This window comes from Melanerpes formicivorus, unplaced genomic scaffold (assembly GCF_026170545.1).
Source record: "Melanerpes formicivorus ecotype bairdi unplaced genomic scaffold, bMelFor1.0.p_v2 SCAF_21, whole genome shotgun sequence".
Classification (NCBI taxonomy): Eukaryota; Metazoa; Chordata; class Aves; order Piciformes; family Picidae; genus Melanerpes; species Melanerpes formicivorus.
Window position 1 is genome coordinate 952,617 of NW_027142373.1, and position 21,001 is coordinate 973,617.

Below are 21,001 nucleotides of genomic sequence, written 5' to 3' on the forward strand. Positions count from 1 at the left end.
GGGCTCCCCAGATCAAGAAGGACAAAGAGCTACTGGAGAGAGTCCAGGACAGGGCCACTGAGATGCTGAGGGGCCTGGAACATCTCCCATATGAGGGGAGGCTGAGAGAGCTGGGGCTGGTTAGGCTGGAGGAGAAGGCTGAAGCAGACCTTATTGCTTCTAGAACTATCTGCAGGGTGGCTGTCAGGACGATGGGGCCAGGCTCTCTGCAGTGATACCCAGTGACAGGACGAGGGACAACAGACACAAACTCAGTCACAGGAAGTTCCATCTCAACATAAGGAAAAACATTTTTACTGTGAGGGTGCTGGAGCCCTGGAGGAGGCTGCCCAGAGAGGTTGTGGAGTCTTCTTCTTTGCAGAGCTTCAAAACCCATCTGGATGTGTTCCTGTGTGCCCCACCCTAGGTGGCCCTGCTCTGGCAGGAGTGTTGGACTCTATGATCTCTGGAGGCCCTTTCCAGCCCCTAGCATTCTGTGATTGTAACTGGTGCTGTTCTGCTGACACCCTGGGAAATGGGATGAAGCTCTGTGTGTTAAGGTTTTGGTGACTATTGCCCCAGCAGTAAAGCCTCACTGTGGAGAGCAGGGACTGGTGCAGGACAGAACACCCACAGCCACGCAACTACCGCATCAGAGCTTTAGCCCTTGCTCGCTCTGCCACCTGACACAAATGCTGCTTTTGCTGTTTTGCATTTGTAGGACACTTTCTTTTGTACCCCAGCAGACAACCAAAGCCAAACAATCTTTGCCTTGAAGTGGGAGAACCCCACAATGGAAAGAAAGGTGCAGCTGTGTTGGACCCTCCAGCTGTGTGCTCCCTCTGGGATTCAGAAGATCCTCCCCTCTGATTGAGAAGGGACTGGCAAAAATTGAGAGCAGTGGCAAAGGGCTAACAGCAGTGAGGTCCCTTCCAACCCTGCCAGTCCCATGATCTATGATGCAGAACTGACTTGGCTGCAAAAAGAGTTGCCAGGCACAGGTAGCTGGCGGCCAGGCACCGGTAGTTGGAGTCCTGATGCTTGGCAGAAAAATCAACGTGAAGCCTCTCCAGTGTTTGGAGAAGGAGGATGTTGCTGGAGAGGTTGAAGTGTTTGCAGGACACAGAAGGATGGTGGAGAGTGATGGTTAGCTGGTGACAAACTCCCCAGGAGCCAGCAACGGTCGCTGGCAGCCCAGCAGGCAGCTGTGTGCTGAGCCGCATCCAAAGCAGGGAGAGCAATGAGTCTGCGCTGGAAAGCTCTGCTGCTGCCCCAGAGCCACCAGCGCTGCAGTTCAGTGCTAAGCACAGAGGCAGAATCGAAGCAGAGGCAAAGCTTTCCTCCTCAAGGCAGGGTAGTAGCTGTTGTGTGACTGAATCCAGCTCTCCACTGATACTCACAAAGTTCCATGCCTGGGCAGAAGCAGGGCACTCCCCTCCCAGCCAGCCAGCTGCTCTCTTGGAGATGCTGCTGAAGGTGCTCAGGAGTGGCAGTGCTGCCGCGACCTCAGGACTGCTCACCAGTCAGGAACACTGAATTCTGTTCCTAGCCAATTTCAGTTAGGAAAAGTCTGCATCCCTGTGACAGGACATTCTCTGTCCTTTTGGCAGCATTGGGTCTTTGTGGAGCCCTTTCCTACACCACACTCTAGCACTGACTGTCTTGCTGCAACCCAGGGGATGGCTGCAGTGAGTCCAACACAGCTCCACCATCCCTCAGAGAAAGGAGATTTTGGGCATTTTCTAGCATTAAGGATTAAATAAAGTATTATGAAAATTAACTGCAGGCATCCACTGTGACTCAACAAGGGAGAAGCTTCCTACAAATTAATCCAGATCAACAATTTGCTCTGATTGACTTTTTTGCCATGAGGTCAGGAGGTCTCTTCCAATCACTTCCCCCCCAAACTTCCCTTTCCTCTCTTTTTCTTCACTTCCATTTCTGGTTCCAATCACTGCAGTGTGCACAGAAACTTTCCCATTGTAATGCAGACTTGGAAAGGGAAGGGACACTGAAACACCAGGAGCAAAAGACACCTTTGCCCTGCCAGGCAGCAGTGTGTGGGGTGAGAAATCCAACAATGATTCAGGAAAGAGACACAGCATACATCTGCACCCACCAGCCCACACCAGCACAACAGGACCACCCATCTGCTTTCTTTTTCACCCATATTTTGGGTCAACCACATTGAACTCAAAGCCTGAGGACTCCTCCACAGGCTCCTCTCTGCATTCAGTCAACAACAGGTTGCCAAACACTACTTTTTGCAGTGAGGAACTGATCTGGTCCCCATGATTAAGGAAAGCAAAATCATTTGGGAAGGAACACAAATTTGTGCATCAGTCTTGGGCTACCAGGCTGAGAGGATTTTTTCCTCCTTTTCTTTGTGGGTTTTTTTCCCTTCCTTTTTTTCCTTTATATTTTTCCCCTTATTTTTTGCCTTTTTTTCCCCCTTTCCCCGCTTTCCCCCCTTTTTTCCTTCCTTTTATTCCTTCCCCCCCCCCCCCCTTTGTTTCCTTTCCCCCCACTTTTTCCCTTTTCATTTTTTCCTTTCCTCCTTTTTATTTTGGGTGACAGGTTGGACTTGATGATCTTTGAGGTCTTTTCCAACCTCATTCATTCTGTGATTTTTTCCTCCCTTTTTTCTTTTACTTTTTTCCCCTTCCCTCTCTTTTTCCATCCTTTTTTCCCCCTTTTATTCCTGTCCTCCCCCCCCCCCCCTTTTTTTTTTCCCCCCCTCCTTTCCCACCTCCCCTTTGGGTTTTTTTTCCCCCCTTTTTTTCCCCTCCTTTCCCACCTCCCCTTTGGTTTTTTTTTCTCCCCTTTTTTTTTTTAATTGGGATTTTTTTTTCCTTTTTTATTAGCAAAATGTTGCAGGAATGGTCTCTCTACCAAAAAAGCCCCAAAAGATTATTGTTTTAATGTCACAGTATCACCAAGGTTGGAAGAGACCTCGAGGATCATCGAGTCCAATCTGTCACCACAGACCTCATGACCAGACCATGGCACCGAGTGCCACATCCAATCCCCTCTTGAACACCTAATTTCCAAAGGGGAGGTGGGAAAGGAGTGGGGGAAAAAAGGGGGTGGGGGACAGGAATAAAAGGGGGAAAAAAGGATGGAAAAACAGAAGGAAGGGGAAAAAAGTAAAAGGAAAAAAGGGGGGGGGGGGGAATCACAGAATGAGTAAGGTTGGAAAAGACCTCAAAGATCATCAAGTCCAACCTCTCATCACAGACCTCATGACCACCGAGTGCCACATCCAATCCCCTCTTAAACACCTAATTTCCACCCTGCCACTACACTTCACATACCACCTCCTCTCCCAGCTGTGCTCAGTCTCCAAATGGCTTAATGTGCTTCAGAGAAACTACCAAGAAACTCTTCAGTGGAAAACAGCAGCAGAATCTGCTTGCAGAGAATGTTTCCAGGCACCAAAAATTAGCTGCAGCCCATCTCTCCTGCACTGAGGAACAGAATTCTCTATAACAGTTTCCCTTACACACAGCTGGATGGACAGCTATTTTCTCTTTGTGGACACACACTTAATTGTGTCTTAAATCCTAAAAATAGCTGGGGCACAACCTGTGTGGTTTTGCTGCTGAGTTTCAGGTTTTGTGCACCCTGACCCAACCACATCCCCCTGTGCTGTGCCAAGCAGTCTTTTGAACAGCTGGAAATTGACTTTTCCAGTTCATTCAACTTGGTTCCTAGGTGACAAAAAGGCATAAAGGACATGAGACTGTCACTGCTAACTGGTCAGCTGCAGGACACAGCATCCTCACATTAAAAAAGGCATCCAAATGTTTTCAGTGAGAAATTGCTCCTGGCACATGACTGACTCCGTGTGCATTTGTGACAGCCTCTGAAATTCAACTGAAATAAACTTCACTGCCAAGGGAACTTGGTAACTTCTTGAGTGTGTCCCATGTCTGAGTTGTGAGCAGAACATTAAGACAAATCTCTTGCTTAATTCCTATGCTGTTACATCTCAGACACACCGATTCAGCTTCCTGTCACGCTGTGCCAAGAATCACTTTACTCAAAGCTTCAGTGGTGTGACTGATTCAGCTCTTGGTGACACAAACATGGGAGATGTCTGCACAGCAATTTGGCACTCCAGACATGCTTCCTTACTCTGACACACTTTAAAAAGCCACTTTCTAGCTGTGGAGGTGATGGCTCATGAGATCTCTTCAAGATCTTAAGGACTCTCCCCACTGCAACGACCAGCATGCTGATTCTGTCCTTAAAACAGTGAACTTTAATTTCTCTAGAGCAGGCTTGAAATGCCCTGGTTTGCAGAGCAGAGCAAGTCATGATTTTACCTCAGAGAGTTGAAGCACACAGAACTGTTGCCTTCATTCCCCCTGCCTCTCCAACCACAGCACACTAAATGCACACTACTTCACTCACAGCAACATCATTTCTCACCTCCAGATTAACGCCCTGAGTACCAAAGCCTCATTTGCCAGGGATAATTAAAAACCCCTACAATGAATTTCTTGAGCTGACCAATTAGTTTGCCACGCTCACGCCCAGCCTTGTTGAAAGGTACTTACTGGCTGCTCAGCTAAGTCTTGTGGCTCTTCCATGGGGGGGAAATCAGCCTTTTAACGCTCAACCGATCCCGACCGTGCGTTCCCCGGCAGCCTTCAAAGCCTGTCAAACAAAAAAGGTGTTCATAGCTTTATGTACTTTTTGGGGGGAGGCTTATCATTTAGGCTATCAGCGAGCGTTCATTGTTATGTATGCTACCCACAAGCTTCCTAAACTCGTGCCGCCATCTCCCCAGCAAAAGATGAAACTCATATAAGGGAAGATTTCACAAACAAGGGATTTAGCGGCGAGCTCGCGGCTCCGCGCGCACGTGGCAGGGCTCCGCGGCCGGCGCCGGGGCCGGGCTGCCCCCGGCGGCTAACCTAGCCCGCAGACACGTGCCCCGTCATTTCCAGAGACACTCCAAACGATCAACTTTGGTCTAGTAGGTCAGTAAACAGCGTGATTCAATCTAACCTGTTTTAATTTAGAACATTTATATAACAGAACAATTAGGGGAAAAAAAAAACACCCACACACAACCCCCCACACAAAAAAAACCAGGGCAAGACTGGACACCTACATGTATTTATTTACCTGGAGCACTGCTGGCTGCCACGGGCACACAGCAAGTTTAGCATTGCAAGTGCACCTTTACAAAGGCCAAAAAGTGATGAAAATGCATAAAGCCCTTTTTATTTCGGAAGCTAAGTAATGCAGCAGCATCCAGCAGGGAGATCTTACAGGCTAGGTCCAAGAGCTGCCATCCCCCAGGGGGCTAAAGCCATGGAAAGCATGTTTTCTTTTCCATTCCATTCCACTCCTATTCCCATTCCACTCCTATTCCCATTCCCACTCCCATTCCACTCCTATTCCCACTCCCATTCCCCTCCTATTCCCATTCCCACTCCCATTCCCCTCCTATTCCCATTCCCACTCCCATTCCCACTCCCATTCCACTCCTATTCCCACTCCCATTCCCATTCCCCTCCTATTCCCATTCCCATTCCACTCCTATTCCCCTCCTATTCCCATTCCCACTCCCATTCCCCTCCTATTCCCACTCCTATTCCCATTCCCACTCCCATTCCCACTCCTATTCCCATTCCCACTCCCATTCCACTCCTATTCCCATTCCCATTCCCACTCCCATTCCTATTCCATTCTACAGATTACTTTCACCACTGATGAACTTTTGCAGCTTGCTGGCCAAAACACAGAGGCAGGAGTCCCCCATGGCTTTCCCCTCTGCCCAACCCACAGTCACAAACAGCATGACCTGTGTGTGATTGCTCTTTCACTCTCTCCTACCCTCTTCAGACAAGCTCCATCCCAGCTGCACCCAAAGCAAGGCTTCTGTGCTGGGTTACACTCCTCCAGGGCCATGACAGAACCCAGCCCCCAGGTGGACGAAAGAAACTTGATCCAGGTGGGCAGAGAGAGACTTGGTTTTCCCCCTCCCAGGAGAAGGGGTCCCCTGGGCCAAGGGTGGTCTATTCTACTCCCCCTTCCTGTCCAGCAAGCCTCTAAAAAGGGGACATCTGCTGCTGCTGCTGCTTCCCCTCTCTTTCTTGCCTCGCAGGTTCGAGAGAGATCAGCTGCTGCTGCCCACTGCACTGACCATGTGCTCGAGGCTCGTTCCCCAAGCTGCATCCAGGCTCTCTAAAGGACTGAATCTGCTCACATCCAGGGGAATACAAGGACATCCAGGCTTGGTTTTGTATAATTTCCTATTTATCCTTGTCCCTTACCTTTGTGAACCCTCTCTGTCACTGCTATATATATATATATGTTGTAAAAAATTTACCTCCTACTTCCAAACTGATTCCAGATTATTTCTTTCAGAACTTTACCTCCCCTTTCCCCTGCCCCCCCTCCCCCTCATTTTATGTCTTTCCTTACTAGGGAAAGGGAGGGGGGAGGAATCTCATTCTGTTATCCTTTGAGCTTTTAAACTCTAGTTAAAGTTCAAACCAGCACAGCTCCCATCCCAGATGTCCCCTCCACAGTCACACAAATGTGTTACTGCACACAGAGCAGGACCCAAGTGGGTTACAGCAATCTGAATGCTGAAAACCACTTAGTAATGTGGAAGAAATGAAATGCAGACACTTGATGTGCTGAGGTCCAACCTATCCCTGCTTCCACAGCCACTGAGGTTTTGCTGCAGGCATCAGAGGAAATGCCAAAAGCTGCCTGCCCAGCTCTCCTTTCTCTCTGTCCTAATGTTCTTCCATCCTGGTCTGAGTACCCAGCCACCCTCACATCATCAAGCTGTCCCCATGACAAAAGACTGAACAGCTTGACACAAACAACCTTCCTGTGTCCTGGAAATCGCTGCCCCTTTCCCCTCTTGCCCCTGCCAGACCTACTTAAACCCAGGGCATGTGCCAGTGCAGCACCACCAGCCTGCACTGATGCCACACCAACCATGAAAACACGGAGGGTTTCTTCTCCCTTACTTGAGGACGGGTAAAAGTCTGACATGCCAGGGTGAATCCCTTCTGCTAGGGTAACATTTCTTTGAGGTTTTGAGTATTTCTCCCCAGGTTGGCTCCCCTAACCAAAGCTCCTTTACTGCCTGAATTTGCTCTACAATAACCCAGGCTCTTCTGGAAGTGCACTACTGACACCATTCCAGATTTCTCCCCACCAGTTTTAATTGGTTTTACTTTAAATATCGAGCTTATTTCCTCTTTAGTTCTTATAGGAATAACAGAGGCAAAGTCAAGACTGAAGAGAAACAACAGCATGATGAGGAGGGGCAAAGAATCCGATGGCCAACAAGAAGAACATCTGAAACTGACACCAAGAGCTCCTGCCCTGGCCCTTGTCCTTCATTTCTGTAATCTGACATTGTTCCACTGTTCAATTTCTTAGATAAATCCCCATCCAAGCTCTTCAGTATGGAGAAAGAGTTCACATTGCATTTTGATCCCCAAAGCAGTAACTTCCCATTCCATGTTTGGTTTAAAAGCTAGGAGTTCTTTAGGTTTGGTTTTGAGAAGGAGCTATATAGTTAGAGGGGGGAAAAAAGGTTTCCAGAGCCCTGGGAGCTGTGCTGCACTTGTGAGCAAAAACTCTCTTCTCAAGTGAGTGAGGCATCTGGTGGCACCTGAAATGAATGACCCAAAGCAGATGAGCAGCAACTGCCTGCCCAGATAGCAACTGAAAGCTTGACCTCTGCTGGCTTCATGCTTTCTCCATACTCAGGAAATAGCAGCTTGGCCAGAAGACATCTCACAAACACCTAGTGCTTGTAGCTCTTGCTGGACAGAAGCAGGCAGACAAGCAGCAGCATGGAAGGGATGTACCTAACAGCTACAGCTGACTAGCCAGCAGGGACCCACAGAGGGTCTCACTCCACCAGAGGCCTCCTGCACCACAAAGTTTAAGCTGCTGCTGCAGAGGGGGTGGACTTGATCCCTTCCAACCCCTAACATCCTCTGATCCTGTGATTCCCTGTCAAGAGCCCTGGCAAGGATCCATGGCTTAACATGGAGCAAATCCTACACCACACACTCTGCCTTGGGCTGGCTTCCTCCCAGCAGATACTGTGGATATCATTTCTGACAGCGACCTGCTCCAAGCACCAGGCTCTGCTTTCACTCTCTTCAAGCCCATCTCATCTGCCTTGCCTCTGCACATCACATCTCAGCTGAGGAGAGTTCTTCTCTCAAGTTGCAAATAATCAATGTCAAGGATACTGTGACAAAAGCAAGCAGTAATTAAACTGATTAGGAAGAAAGCTGTGTGCATGTGGGGTTGTGTTACTTTAAAACCACCACCATTCCCTGAGCACAAAGCTCCAGTTAGGGCAACAAAGTCAGAGCTGGCAACAGGAAGGTAAAACAAAATCAGAATCATTCAGGTGGAAAAACCTAACCACTAGCAGCACTGCCAGGCCACCACGAGACAATGTGCTTCAGCACCACCTCTGCACAGCTTTTACATCCCTCCAGGGATGGGCACTCAACCACTGCCCTGGGCAGCCTGGGCCAGGCCTCCACAACCCTTTTGGTGAAAGCACTTTTCAAGTGCCCAATCTAAACCTCTCCTGGTGCAACTTCAGGCCACTTTCTCTTGTCCTTTCACTTGCTGCTTGGCAAAGGAGACCAACTCTGACCTGGCTCCAAACTCCTTCAAGGAGTTGTGGAGAGCCAGATGGTCTTGCCTCAGCCTCCTCTTCTCCAGGCTGAACAACCCCAGGTCGCTCAGCTGCTCCTCCCCAGTCCTGTTCTCCAAACCCTTCCCCAGCTTTGTTGCCCTGCCCTGGACCTGCTCCAGCTCTCAATGTCCTTCATGAAATGAGGGGCCCAAAACTGAATTTGGGATGTGTGGCACTCAATGTAGCCAAACTGGGGTTCTGGCTACACCCAGCAAGCAAACTCAGCCTGCTGCCCACTCCTACAGATCCCTCAGCAGGGTTTGGCAGAAACTGGCATTCTTTGAGGTTTTGAAGAATATCTTCTTTCCCCCCACCCCCCTTTTTTGGGGGGTTTTAAACAGCTTGATCAAAGGTCACAGGAAATGACAGCATCCCCCCTGGTTCCCAGCTTGGGCTGTACCATAAACCAGCCCCTTGAGTTGCTGTGAGGAATTGAACTGTTTTGTGTACTAAGCTCCATTTTTCCTTCCCTCAGGCAAAAGCAAGATAATGAAAATTCTTTATACAGTTGCACCATCACAATGGTGCAAATGAAATGAATGAGTAAACAGATGCCTGGGTGTGCAAAATGTTCTGCCTGGTGACTCTGAATGCACACCCAAAACAATTCAGGGATAACCTTCCAGAGACAGGAGATGGGATCTTGAATCAGCTAATGCAGCTCCAGTGACATGCAGAGTGAGCAGATGAAGGCTTTGCTCCTCCACTAAGGACTGGAAGAGCTAATACAGTTCTACTTGTCAGAGCAAATGGTTTGTAAGCATTGTGAATGCTCTCCTGTGCACGGTGCTCAGCACCACAGGAAGGCTGCAGGGGCAGTGCCTGGCAGCCATGCCAGCACTGGGCAGCAGGTGAGAAGAGAGGCATCGCTGCAGGGATGGACAATACAGGAGAGAGGAAAGGAACTCCAGTTCCTAACTTCAAACTGTGAGAACCCCAAATCCTACTTTCCAATGGTGTCAACAATCAGGCACCAGTCTTGCTTTCCAAACAACTCTTAAGAACTCCCTTCAAAATCAATCTCCAAGGCACCACAACTTGAGCCCTTCCCTAAGCACAGCTTAGTTTCCTCCTTCAGCAGCAGAGCAGCAGGTTAAAATACAAAGGAACAGAGTTAACACCTGAAAGCTGTGCTACAACACACCAGGCTGCCCATTTCCTACCCTTATCCAATCCAGCAGATCTCAGGGCAAAGATTAATACTCTGACACTCTTTGCTGTCCCTCACTCTAGGCATGCCCCCAGACACACACACCCCCCCCCCCCCACGTGGGTACCTGCAAAATGCTGCAAACAACAACAAAGAACAGACCTTTGCCATGAGATCTGCTGGGCTGTTTGCTGCTCCCTCTCCATCTTCTCTCATCCCTTCTTTATTAACTGGGAAATGCTCAGAATAAACCACTGCAGAAGCTGCAGGGCAGGCAGCCAGCCAGCAAGTCCTGGTTTGGAAGGGACGAGTGTCCACAGAGTGCCAACCCAGCCCTGCAGGGCTGGAAAATCCTGCTTTGATTAAAGTTTCATCATCTTACAATGGAAAACAAACCAAACAACAACACCACCACCAAAAAAAAAAGTGCAGCATTTATAAAGTGAGAAAATCCCTGAGAGGAAATGTGGGAATGCAAAGCCCCCTCAGCAGTGCCTGTTTCGGCAACAGGAGCCTTCCCATCGGGCTGCAAGCCCGGCAGGGCTGTCGGCAGGGGCCGCCTGCTGCCCCAGCTCTTGAGCCGCTTCAGGGAATGGGATTGTGAAACGCAGCAGGGAAATTTTTTTAATGGGGAGAAGAACCCTCTTCACAAAGCGAAAATCTGGAAAGAACAACTTCATCCTGCAGAAAAACAACTCCCACTGAGGCCAGAAAGGAGCCGGCGGGTGCGGGCTCTGCCTCAGCGTGCGCAGCGGAGCCGGCGCACGGACAGCTCCCCGCTGCTAGCTGCGAGGTACAAACAGCGCAGGAATTTATGTCAGCAGAAGCAAAGCAGAGAAGCCGAGTCCCTCCTCTGTCCAGGAGGATTTGACTTGCACTGAGAATTAACAGCTTTGTTCCCAAGATGACAAATGCTAAGGTGCTCCACGCCCTGTGGCTTCAGGTAACCGATAAATACGAGGCAAACCTCCAGAGCTGCATCTTGGGAGTTACAAAAGTGCTGTTTGGCCTCAAAGCTTTTTAAAGCAAACTTGCAAACAGCAGAGCACACTGCCTTTAGATTCTAGAAGCCAATTCGGATGAATTCAACTAGATTGGGAAATTCCTGGATCAAAGGACTGAGGTTTTTAATGCTCTATCACTCAGCAAACCTGCACCACGTTACCCACAAAGGGCACTGTTTATACTATGAAGAGCTACATTCTACTTTTAATGAGAAGACTTCACTCAAATCAAAAAGTCCCACAGCTGCCTCCAGAGGCTACCAGATCAATCTACAGTTAGAGAACTGTTTCAGCACTCAACTTTCACCATGACTTTATTCCACAAGTTGTGACCACGTTCAATTTCCTTCTGTGTTATTTTGCACAAGAGGCAGCCATGGCATTTATCAGGGTGCCATCAGTTCTGAAAACATCTGTAGCTATTTGTGTCTTAGCAACAACAGCTGCTAGAGTAACCTGCTCAAAAAATGAAAGAAAGAATAAAGTGCTGGACAGTGGAGATGTTTTACTGGGGATAAAAACAGTTTATGCGATGGTGTTCAACACTCAGCTGCTCAGTAACAGCCACTGCTTTTATTTCAGGGGTTTACTACACCATTTGCTTCACACAGCATCAGTCCTGCTGGCAGAGGCAGGTGGGAGCACCAGCAGAGGCAGACAAATGGTCCCTCCAGCCCAGCTCAGCAGTCTCCAGCAGCAGACACCAGCAGAAGGGAGGGCATGAGCCTGGCCACGCTCCGCCACCCCTGCATGCCCCTTCCAGCAGCCACAAGCATGGAACCAGAGGTGACAGCCCTGCCTCAGCCTCCACTCATGGATGCTTCCCACCAATCTGTCTGGGCCCTAGCTGAACCAGCTGCTGGGGCAGCTCAGGACTTGCCACAGAAAGGATTTCTTGGCTGTCTCACAGCTGGCTGCTCAGCGCCTTCAGTCCCGGCCCAGCCGGCTCTGCTTGCAGCACTTCCCCTGCCTTCAGGAATTTGTACCCCTTGATTACAGTCTCTCTCCAAACCAGGGGCCCAGCCTTCAGCTTCTCCAAAGGCATCTGCTCCAGCCCCCTGCCTCTCTTTGCTTCCCCCTGAGATGCAGCAGCCAGAGTAGCACACAGCACATGAGATGTGGCTGCAGCCTGCTGACTTCAACACCTCCCTGGTGCCCACTGGCATCTCTTCAGCAAAAATCTCCTAGCCCTGCCTTGGGAGCTACTTTCAAGCAATGCCTGTCATCTTTAGCACAAACCTGAGCTGCAGTCTTGACTGTAAAGCTGCCTCACCATATATCCATCTGCCAGCCCAGGCTCCTGCCTTAACCCTGCTACCAGCTGTTGCCTGGCTTGTCCTGCCCGACTGTAACCCCTGCTTGTGAGGCCACTCCTGATGCCTGCCTTGCACTGAGTACCCTCTGCCCTTGGGAACAGCATGTCCCTGCTACTCCCAGACACTAACAATGTACAGACAGATGAAGCTCTGATGAGACCACCTTAAGATAACTGGGCATCTGCAACTCCCTGAGACCAAAGAGGATGCAGCAGGAGCTGCTTTCTGTCACGTTTGAAGGCTCACTGTGGGAGGTGACTGAAGAGTGCAAAAGGGCAAATGTCCCCTTCAAGTCAGATGCTCTGAAAATCTGATCCCCTCTGTTGCTTCCCTCTGTGGATGCACGGCAGAACTCTGGGACATTAACAAGGTGGAACTTCCCTTCACAGAAGCCCTGCTGACTCTTTCCCAGTGGAGTGCATTTTCCAGCCAGAAGAGATTTTGTCCTTTCTAACTCTATCATCCTATTGCTGCTGGAAGTCAGTTTCCTGTATGGTCTTCATAGAACAGAATCATAGAATGGTTTGGGTTGGAAGGGACCTCCAAAGGACACCTAGTCCAACCTCTCTGCAGTCAGCAGGGATATCCTCCACAAGATCAGGTTGCTCAGAGCCTCTTGAGTCTCACCATGGTGTAGAACTTGTTCCTCACACCCAATCTAAACCTGCTCTTCTCCAATTTCAAACTACTGCCCCTTGTCCTATGGACTGGGCCTTTGCAAACAGTCTCCACCCTTCTTGTAGGACATCCCAGGATGTCCTCTGGAGCCCATCTCTAGCAGTAACAGCGACAACAAAACATTCACTGAGCTTCTCTGTTATCATCCCCAGGTGCCCAATCCATCACCCTGGGTCACCAAGCAGCCCCACACAATCACTGCCTGCACCAAGAGAATGTATTTACTGCTTAGAGTCTCCTGTGCAAGGAGCTCTTCAGCTCCCTTTTCACCCTGTCACACTGCTTCAGGCACTGTGCAAACCTGGTCCTCCAAGCTTCCCCTGTGGGCAAGGCTTGCTTCTTTCCAGGAGGACACAAATGAGATCACAAAGATACCTTCACTGCTAATCTGAGAGCTAATCCCTAACCAGACAACAAATGAATACCAGCAAAACCTGCTGTGTGTGCTGAAGTTTCTGATGGGTGCAGCAAATCCAGAGCACAGAGTGAAGGTGGGCAGAGCAATGGGCAGGGATTGTCTTACCAAGACACTGGTGACCAGCTGAGTTGTGGCAAGTGGCAGCATCCTGCATTTCAGCTTTAGCTGGCATCAGCTGCAAAGTGAACCACACCAAGCAAACTGCTGCAGCTGGAGCCAGACAGGCTAACCCCACACACCAGTGAGTTACCTGACAGATGAGATGGGCAAGGAGTATAGCCACAGCTCACAGTCACAGCCCTGTGCCCCGGGCAGCCAGGGGACCAAGAGGACCCAGGATGACCACAGCCTCAGGCTAAGCTATTTCTGTCTGCTTGCTCACCACAGCTAAGATAACCTTTGACGAACCAGAGTCCACAGGATTTCCTGCTACCTTTTAGCTCCAGAATCAGTCAACACCAAGAAACCCCTCCCCAGGGCTGCCACCTTTGGCTTAGGCCTGCTGCAGCTAATGGAGTCTGCCCAAACTCTCTTGACTCTCTCACTTCCTGCTTCCCTCACTGCAAACAGGAGCTGCATGCCATGCACTGCATCCTGGCAGCAGCTCAGCAAGACCCAGCACTCTCACAGAAGACCAATGACATTTGCTCTTTATAGCAGCACCCATAAAAATCCTCATTCCATTCAGAGATCAGAGAAGCTTAACAACTTGGTGCTGCTTTTCCTTCAGCACAAAGCTACACTCTTTAGGCCCTGGAAAGCTACTCAGGCAACTGTAGCACTGTCACACTGCTTTTGCTCTCTCTTTTCAAATGCTGGGAGCAGTGGTTATCATCAGCTCATGGGGACTTTCTGACTCTCTTCAGGTCAGGCAAGAGGGAGCATTCTGTAACTTCTCTCTTTCTTTAAGCCAGAAGAATTAATTTCTCCTCATATCCAGAAAGGTCAACACAGCAATAAGCTTGGCACGAGAGCTAACTCTGAATAGAGAAAGATAACAGAGTAGAAAAAATAACCCTTGTGTGTCTCTACAGTTCTCCAGCATTCCAGCTAAGCTAATGAGTAAGTTCCTTTAAGTTCCTTTATCTTCTAGGCAGGCCAGCTAATACCCTAAGAACTCTGGATGGACAGGAAATGGGGCTTTAAAGCACACAGAATAGCCAGGGCAGCAGCTTCTGAACTGTCAAGAGTTGTTATAAAGGTATGAACATCAGATATTGGCCAGCAGGCCATGAGAGGAGATTCTGTCCCTTGACTCTGCTCAGACCTCACCTCCAATCCTGCCTCCAGTTCTGGTGTCCCCAGCAGAAGGACACAGAGCTGCTGGAGTGAGTCCAGAGGAGGCCACAAAGATGATCCAAGGGCTGGAGCAGCTCTGCTGTGAGGCCAGGCTGAGGGAGCTGGGGGTGTGCAGCCTGGAGAAGAGCTGCCTTCCAGTACCTGAAGGGATCCTGCAGGAAGGCTGCAGAAAGACTTTTCCTGAGGGTGTCTGGAGACAGGACAAGGGGGAGTGGTTTGAAGCTGAGGCAGAGCAGGGTTAGACTGGAGCTGAGGAAGAAATTCTTCAGTACCAGGGTGGTGAAACTCTGGCACAGGTTGCCCAGGGAGGCTGTGGATGCCTCCTCCCTGGGCGTGTTCAAGGCCGGGCTGGATCAGGCCTTCAGCAGCTGAGTCTAGTTGAGAAGTGTCCCCGCCCATGGTGGGGAGGTTGGAATGGATGATCTGCAAGGTTCCTTCTGAGCTGAGCCATTCTAGGATACTGCAAATGAGACCAAACCCTCTGTGCTACACTCCAAAGCCCTGAACCAATGGGGTAATTTTCTGTGATAGTATTTACCCCAAGGGGATACAAGAACAACCACACCTTCAAAAAGCAGCATGGGGAAACTCCAAGAGGAACATACTGACCAAGCCTACTTCAGAGCACTTCCGCCTGGTCTGGAGAAGAGCTGCCACTTCCTTTTCTGCTTTGAAAACAATTCCTCACCTACTCCTTCAAATGACCCTGGTTCTGAGTATTCTGATCAACTTGAATCAATCATAGTTAAGGAAGAATTTCTTAACCTCTCTTGAACAGAGCTGGGGGGACATTGTCATAGGAAAGACATTAGTAGGAGACCTGGAACCCCAGATGACAGCACAGAATTGCAGGTGATGTTGACAGACATAAGGACCACTCCCAGGGTCAAAAGCTGCCACAGACTTGGTTATGTTTCAGCTGGTGACACAGAGAAGCAGCTCTGTCAGTGTTCAAACACAAACAGTGCAGACAGCAAGACCTGGAAGGAAGCTCTTGGGATGTAAGAGCAGTTCTGTAAATAGCCCTCAGCTCGGGAGAGACCTCCTGCAGAACTGTTCAGCTACCTCTGGAATCAGGCAAGCCCTGAAAGCATGGGATTAAGGACACAAGAGATTGAAAAGGCTCCCAGTTAGGAAAATAATTTAGTATCATGATGAAGCTAATTAAAAGCCTGGGTTCTAGCTCTCATTATGGGACAGACAGGGACAATGTGGGAAAGCCAAGACAGCAGTGCCTGGTGTGGCATGGCTCAAACTGCCACCACAGGCTGAAGGACCTGCTGTGCCACACCAGGTCCTCTGCCCACAGCACTCCCCTCAATGTCAGTACCACATTAGGAGAGCTGAGCCTTGCAGCACCACCTGCACTACAGCTCTGGATGTGGCTTCAAGAAGGAAGAAAGGATTTAAGAGAGGAAATTACTGCCTGAGGGACTGAAGTGCCTCCAGTTACAGCATCCACATCAACCACCCTTGGATCACTGCTAGAGGGGGCCTGCTAAAGGGATTGGTCTGTTGCCTGTTAACTAATCAAAGGAAAAACTTCCAGACAAATTAGGATTGGGAAGAAAAATTAATAAGACAAAGCAAGAAAGAAATGAGAAAGACCTTCCTTGACTCCCACAGTGTAACCACTGAGTGCCACTGGTCGTGGTTTAGGTGACAGAAGCCCTCAGGAGCTGTAAGAGACAAAGCTGTCAGGGGATGGGCTGTCTGCAGACACTGCTCAGTGTGACACCACACACACAACACCAGCTGCTACATTCTGCCACGATTTCATTTAAGGCCTCAGGAGCTTCCTCTACATCTCCATCCTGACAAGTCCTTTTCCAGTCACAGGGTTTTGCAGAGCCAGTACAACTTGTAACAAACATCCATTGGCTAGGAGCACCTTTCAGGGCAAAAAAAAAGGCCCCACAGAGTTGCAGAGAGGGAAAACCCCACAGTCCTACCTCTGATAATCAGGGATACAGGCACTGAGTCACTCCTGTCCACAGTGACACATGACCTGTTTGAAGCCTCAGATCTTCATGCTTACCATGACCTGCTCAGAGACTGTGCTACTTGCCAGGTTCTATTTCAGTGTATTTCATCCAGGTTTATATCCAGTGATACACAACAACCCTCTGGCACACAGAAGTTGGGAAATCATTGATTCATCTGCTGTGGGGGTACTCCAACCCCTCACACACGACATGCAAACTGCTTAATATTCAAGACATCTGGACATTTACAGGACAAGGTTTACATAGTATCATAGTAGCAGTCAGGGTTGGAAGGGACCACAAGGATCATCTGGTTCCAACCCCCCTGCCATGGGCAGGGACACCCCACACTAGATCAGCCTGGCCAGAGCCTCATCCAGCCTCCAGGGACGGGGCCCCAACTACCTCCCTGGACAACCCATTCCAGGGCTTCACCACTCTCATGGTGAAGAACTTCCTCCTCACATCTAGCCTGAATCTCCCCACCTCCAGCTTCATTCCATTCCCCCTAGTCCTATCACTACCTGAGATCCTGAGAAGTCCCTCCCCAGCCCTCCTGTAGGCCCCCTTCAGATACTGGAAGGCCACAATTAGGTCACCTCAGAGCCTTCTCTTCTCCAGACTGAACAGCCCCAACTCCTTCAGTCTGTCCTCATAGGAGAGGTGCTCCAGCACTCTGCTCATCCTTGTGGCCCCCCACCTTCGTGGTTTTGAGAAGCCATAAGCCCTTGTGAGGTCTCCAATTACTCAGGAGTTAATGCAGCTCTGCATCCATCTGTAATGGGCAGGTGACAGCTCTGAATGACACAACTCAACAATGCAGTGGCCAAGGTGCCATAGCTAGGTGCTGTGGCTGCCTGGGAGGCAAAGGCTGCAGCAAGTCCCTGTGCAGACACTCCAGCGGGCTGTGAACTGTGAGACCTTCACCTGCCTTACAGCCACAGCACTGAGAGTGGACCTGCTGCTGCTCACCTGGCAAAAGAGGGATTGAGGAGGATTGCAGGTAAGAAACATCACAGCATGAGGTGACAAGAAAAAGCCCAAAATGTGATAGGTGACTCTGACAGGCCAGTGGGTCTGCAGGTTGAGGAAGCCACTATCTGCATGCATCTTGAAAAGCAGCTGATTATGACAGCAACTGGAGGCATGTGAACTGCTACAGCTCCCAACAAAACCTAACCCAGCATGATGAACTTAAGATAATCTGCAACAGACAAAAATCAAAGGAAACCAAACAACAGAGGCAGACAATGGTAACTGTAAAAACATTATCTTGCTGAGTAGAGTTCACTTAATTACCAGGTGGAAATTACAATGCTGCAGATGAAGTGCATTACAGAAGCAGCAGCAAACCTGCTCCACTCCAAAGGCAACGTCCACCGAGGCTGTTTTGTACAGTGCTCCATGTGAATTGCCACAGCTATGTCCCATGGAGGGCTAGCTCCAGCCTGGAAACAATTTAACGACACCATGCAGTGCAGAAACCAAACTGTAAGGCGTGCCGTGCTTGAGCTGGCTCCACATACAGCTTCAGCAACTCAGCACAGCATTCCCAGCACCAGGAATGCCCAGCAGAGCTGAGCCGGATCCAGCACAGCCTGCAAAGCCCGACTGATCCTGGCCCTGCCAATACAAAAACATCCTCTTGGACTTGTCTACACAAGCTGCAGTGTGAGCAGCTAAACCCACTCCGGGGTAAGAAGTGGAGGTATGTTTAGCTGTGTCCTCGCACAGCCAGCAGAGTTTGAGCAGGGCTGCCCTGAGCTGAGGTCACCTCCTGCTGACGGCCCTGTGCAGAGCCACCAAGTCCAGGGCACATCCCAGGGCCAGTTTTGTCGGTTACCTCCGCCAAGCCACTCCTCGTTACCTGAGCTAAGGGAATCAGTTAGCGTCTTTCTGCATCTTTTGGCCGCTTCCCAGCTCTTCCAAGCAGCAGCAGCAGCGGCTGAAGCGCCTGGGCTGCTGGGAACACCCCGCCGTGCCCCGGGGCAGCGGTGCTCGGGGCGACGAGCCCGGGGCTCCAGCCCAGCACTGCCGCTCCTGCCCTGACCGCAGCGCCCCTCGGCGCCCCTTCGGGCCCACGCCCGGGCCGGGGGCAGGAGCAGACACTTCACACACGCGGCGTCGCCTGCGCCCCGCGGCCGACGAGCTCGGGCCCGCCGGGCCTCGGCCTGAGGCGGGGGAGCGGCGCCGGGGGCTGCGCGGGGGGAAGCGCACCCCGGGCGGGGAAAGCTCCGCGCCGCCCTCCCCTCAGTGGCGCCGGGCGCGCGGCGCCGGCCCGGCCTTCCCTCAGCGGGCTCTTACCGAGAGGCGGCTCCGCAGCCGGGCCCGGGAGCGCGTCCCGCAGCGGACATGGCAGCGGCGGCCCCGCGCCTCCTCACCTCGCCCCGCCCGCCGCGGCGCCACCCGGAAGCAGAGCTGGCCGCGCCGGAAGTGACGCCGCGGGCTCGGGTGCGGCCCGGGGCGAGGCGGTGGTGGTGCTGACCGCTTCCCTGCTGCGGGGTTGTGGCGGGGTGAAGCTCTCCCCCCGCATTAGCTTTGCCAGCCCAGCCCAGCTGGAAGCTGTAGTTAAAACGACAGCCCGCAAGGGAACGCAGTGAATGTGTACAGCTAGACAGGAGTTACAGTGCTCACAACTGACGATCAGCACAGGAACCCCCTGGCCAAGCACCAGGGGAAGCTACTAGCTTCTCCCTCCCTGCCTGCCCCTTACCCCTCTACACAAGGGACAAGAGACACAAGCACAGAAGTTACCGGCAGTCACAACAAAGCGGTGCAGCTCAGGTCAAGCAGAAGCAACTTAGCATCTGCTATCCCCAGGAAACAAGGAGAGAAATTGTTTTGTACAACCAGTTTTGGTTCCTTAGTTCTCCAATGGGATTGTTTAGAACTATAATAATTTTCCTTTTCACACCCAATAGTGATTTGTTTACATTTTTACTACTTTCTGTTCAAGATCTGTGAAAAACATTTTAAATGCATAGCCTGAAACTACCACAGGGATTGTGTCCAGTTCTGGGCTCCCCAGGTCGAGAGGGGCAGGGATCTACTGGAGAGAGTCCAGCAGAGGCTATGAGGACGCTGAAGGGCCTGGAAGATCTGTGTGGAGACGAGAGACTGAGAGCCCTGGGACTGGTTAGCCTGGAGCAGCCCTAGAGGGGATCTGATCGATGGCTACAAATAACTGAGGGGTGGGGGGCAAGAAGGGGCCAGGCTCATGCCAGTGGTGTCCTGGGATAGGACAAGGGGTGATGGACACAAACTGGAACCCAGGAGCTTCCATCTCAACAGGGGGAGAAGTTTCTTTGGTGTGAGGGTGCTGGAGCCCTGGAGCAGGCTGCCCAGAGAGGTTGTGAAGTACACTTCAGAGACTTTCAAGACCCGTCTGGATGTTCCTGTGTGACCTGCCCTGGGTGATCCTGCTCTGGCAGGGGCGTTGGTCTCGGTGATCTCGGGAGGTCCCTTCCAAGCCCTGACATTCTGTGATACGCCTGGGGCCGTGCCCTGGGCTGCGGTCTGGCGCTGCGGCAGTCGGCTGTCACCGCCCAGCGGCGCTGTCCAAGCCGCGCGGTGAGGGTGCGTGTAGGGAATTTCCCGCGTGCGCGGGGCAGGGTTTGGCTGGTTGGGGTTTGGAGAGCTCTAGCAGGTTTCTCAGAAGTTGTTACCTCCGTGACATAATTTCTTTCCCCTTCCCTTGTAGGTCAGAACGTGCTAAGCTTTTGATTTCACCTCGGCGTTTAAAAGACACAATAAACCCGGTCTGTGTCAGTGTGGTACTGAGGCTTTTACACACCAAACCCATGGGGTCTGTGTCAGTGTGGCACTGAGGCTTTTACACACCAAACCCAGTCTGTGTCAGTGTGGCACTGAGGCTTTTACACACCAAACCCAGTCTGTGTCAGTGTGGCACTGAGGCTTTTACACACCAAACCCATGGGGTCTGTGTCAGTGTGGCACTGAGGCTTTTACACACCAAACCCAGTCTGTGTCAGTGTGGTACTGAGGCTTTTACACACCAAACCCAGTCTGTGTCAGTGTGGCACTGAGGCTTTTACACACCAAACCCATGGGGTCTGTGTCAGTGTGGTACTGAGGCTTTTACACACCAAACCCAGTCTGTGTCAGTGTGGTACTGAGGCTTTTACACACCAAACCCATGGGGTCTGTGTCAGTGTGGTACTGAGGCTTTTACACACCAAACCCAGCCTGTGTCAGTGTGGTACTGAGGCTTTTACACACCAAACCCAGTCTGTGTCAGTGTGGTACTGAGGCTTTTACACACCAAACCCAGTCTGTGTCAGTGTGGCACTGAGGCTTTTACACACCAAACCCATGGGGTCTGTGTCAGTGTGGTACTGAGGCTTTTACACACCAAACCCAGTCTGTGTCAGTGTGGTACTGAGGCTTTTACACACCAAACCCATGAGGTCTGTGTCAGTGTGGTACTGAGGCTTTTACACACCAA

The 21,001-nt window shown here is 50.9% G+C and overlaps 1 protein-coding gene across 4 annotated transcripts in view; it reads right to left on the bottom strand.

Annotated features, from left to right (window-relative positions):
- Positions 1 to 18,931, bottom strand: part of EYA3 (EYA transcriptional coactivator and phosphatase 3) — a 49,973-nt gene extending 31,042 nt beyond the window's left edge. For 2 of the 4 annotated variants that reach the window (XM_068150930.1, XM_068150928.1), the window contains exons 1-2: positions 18,841 to 18,931; positions 4,542 to 4,641 (exon numbers count right to left, since the gene is read on the bottom strand). In XM_068150930.1, the coding sequence (XP_068007031.1) occupies positions 4,542 to 4,574 (33 nt within the window). In that variant the 5' untranslated portion in view covers positions 4,575 to 4,641; positions 18,841 to 18,931. Of the gene's footprint in view, positions 1 to 4,541; positions 4,642 to 9,998; positions 10,015 to 18,840 lie in introns of those variants that run through there. The other 2 variants (XM_068150929.1, XM_068150931.1) reach the window with 2 other exon arrangements.
- Positions 18,932 to 21,001: the final 2,070 nt, after the last annotated feature.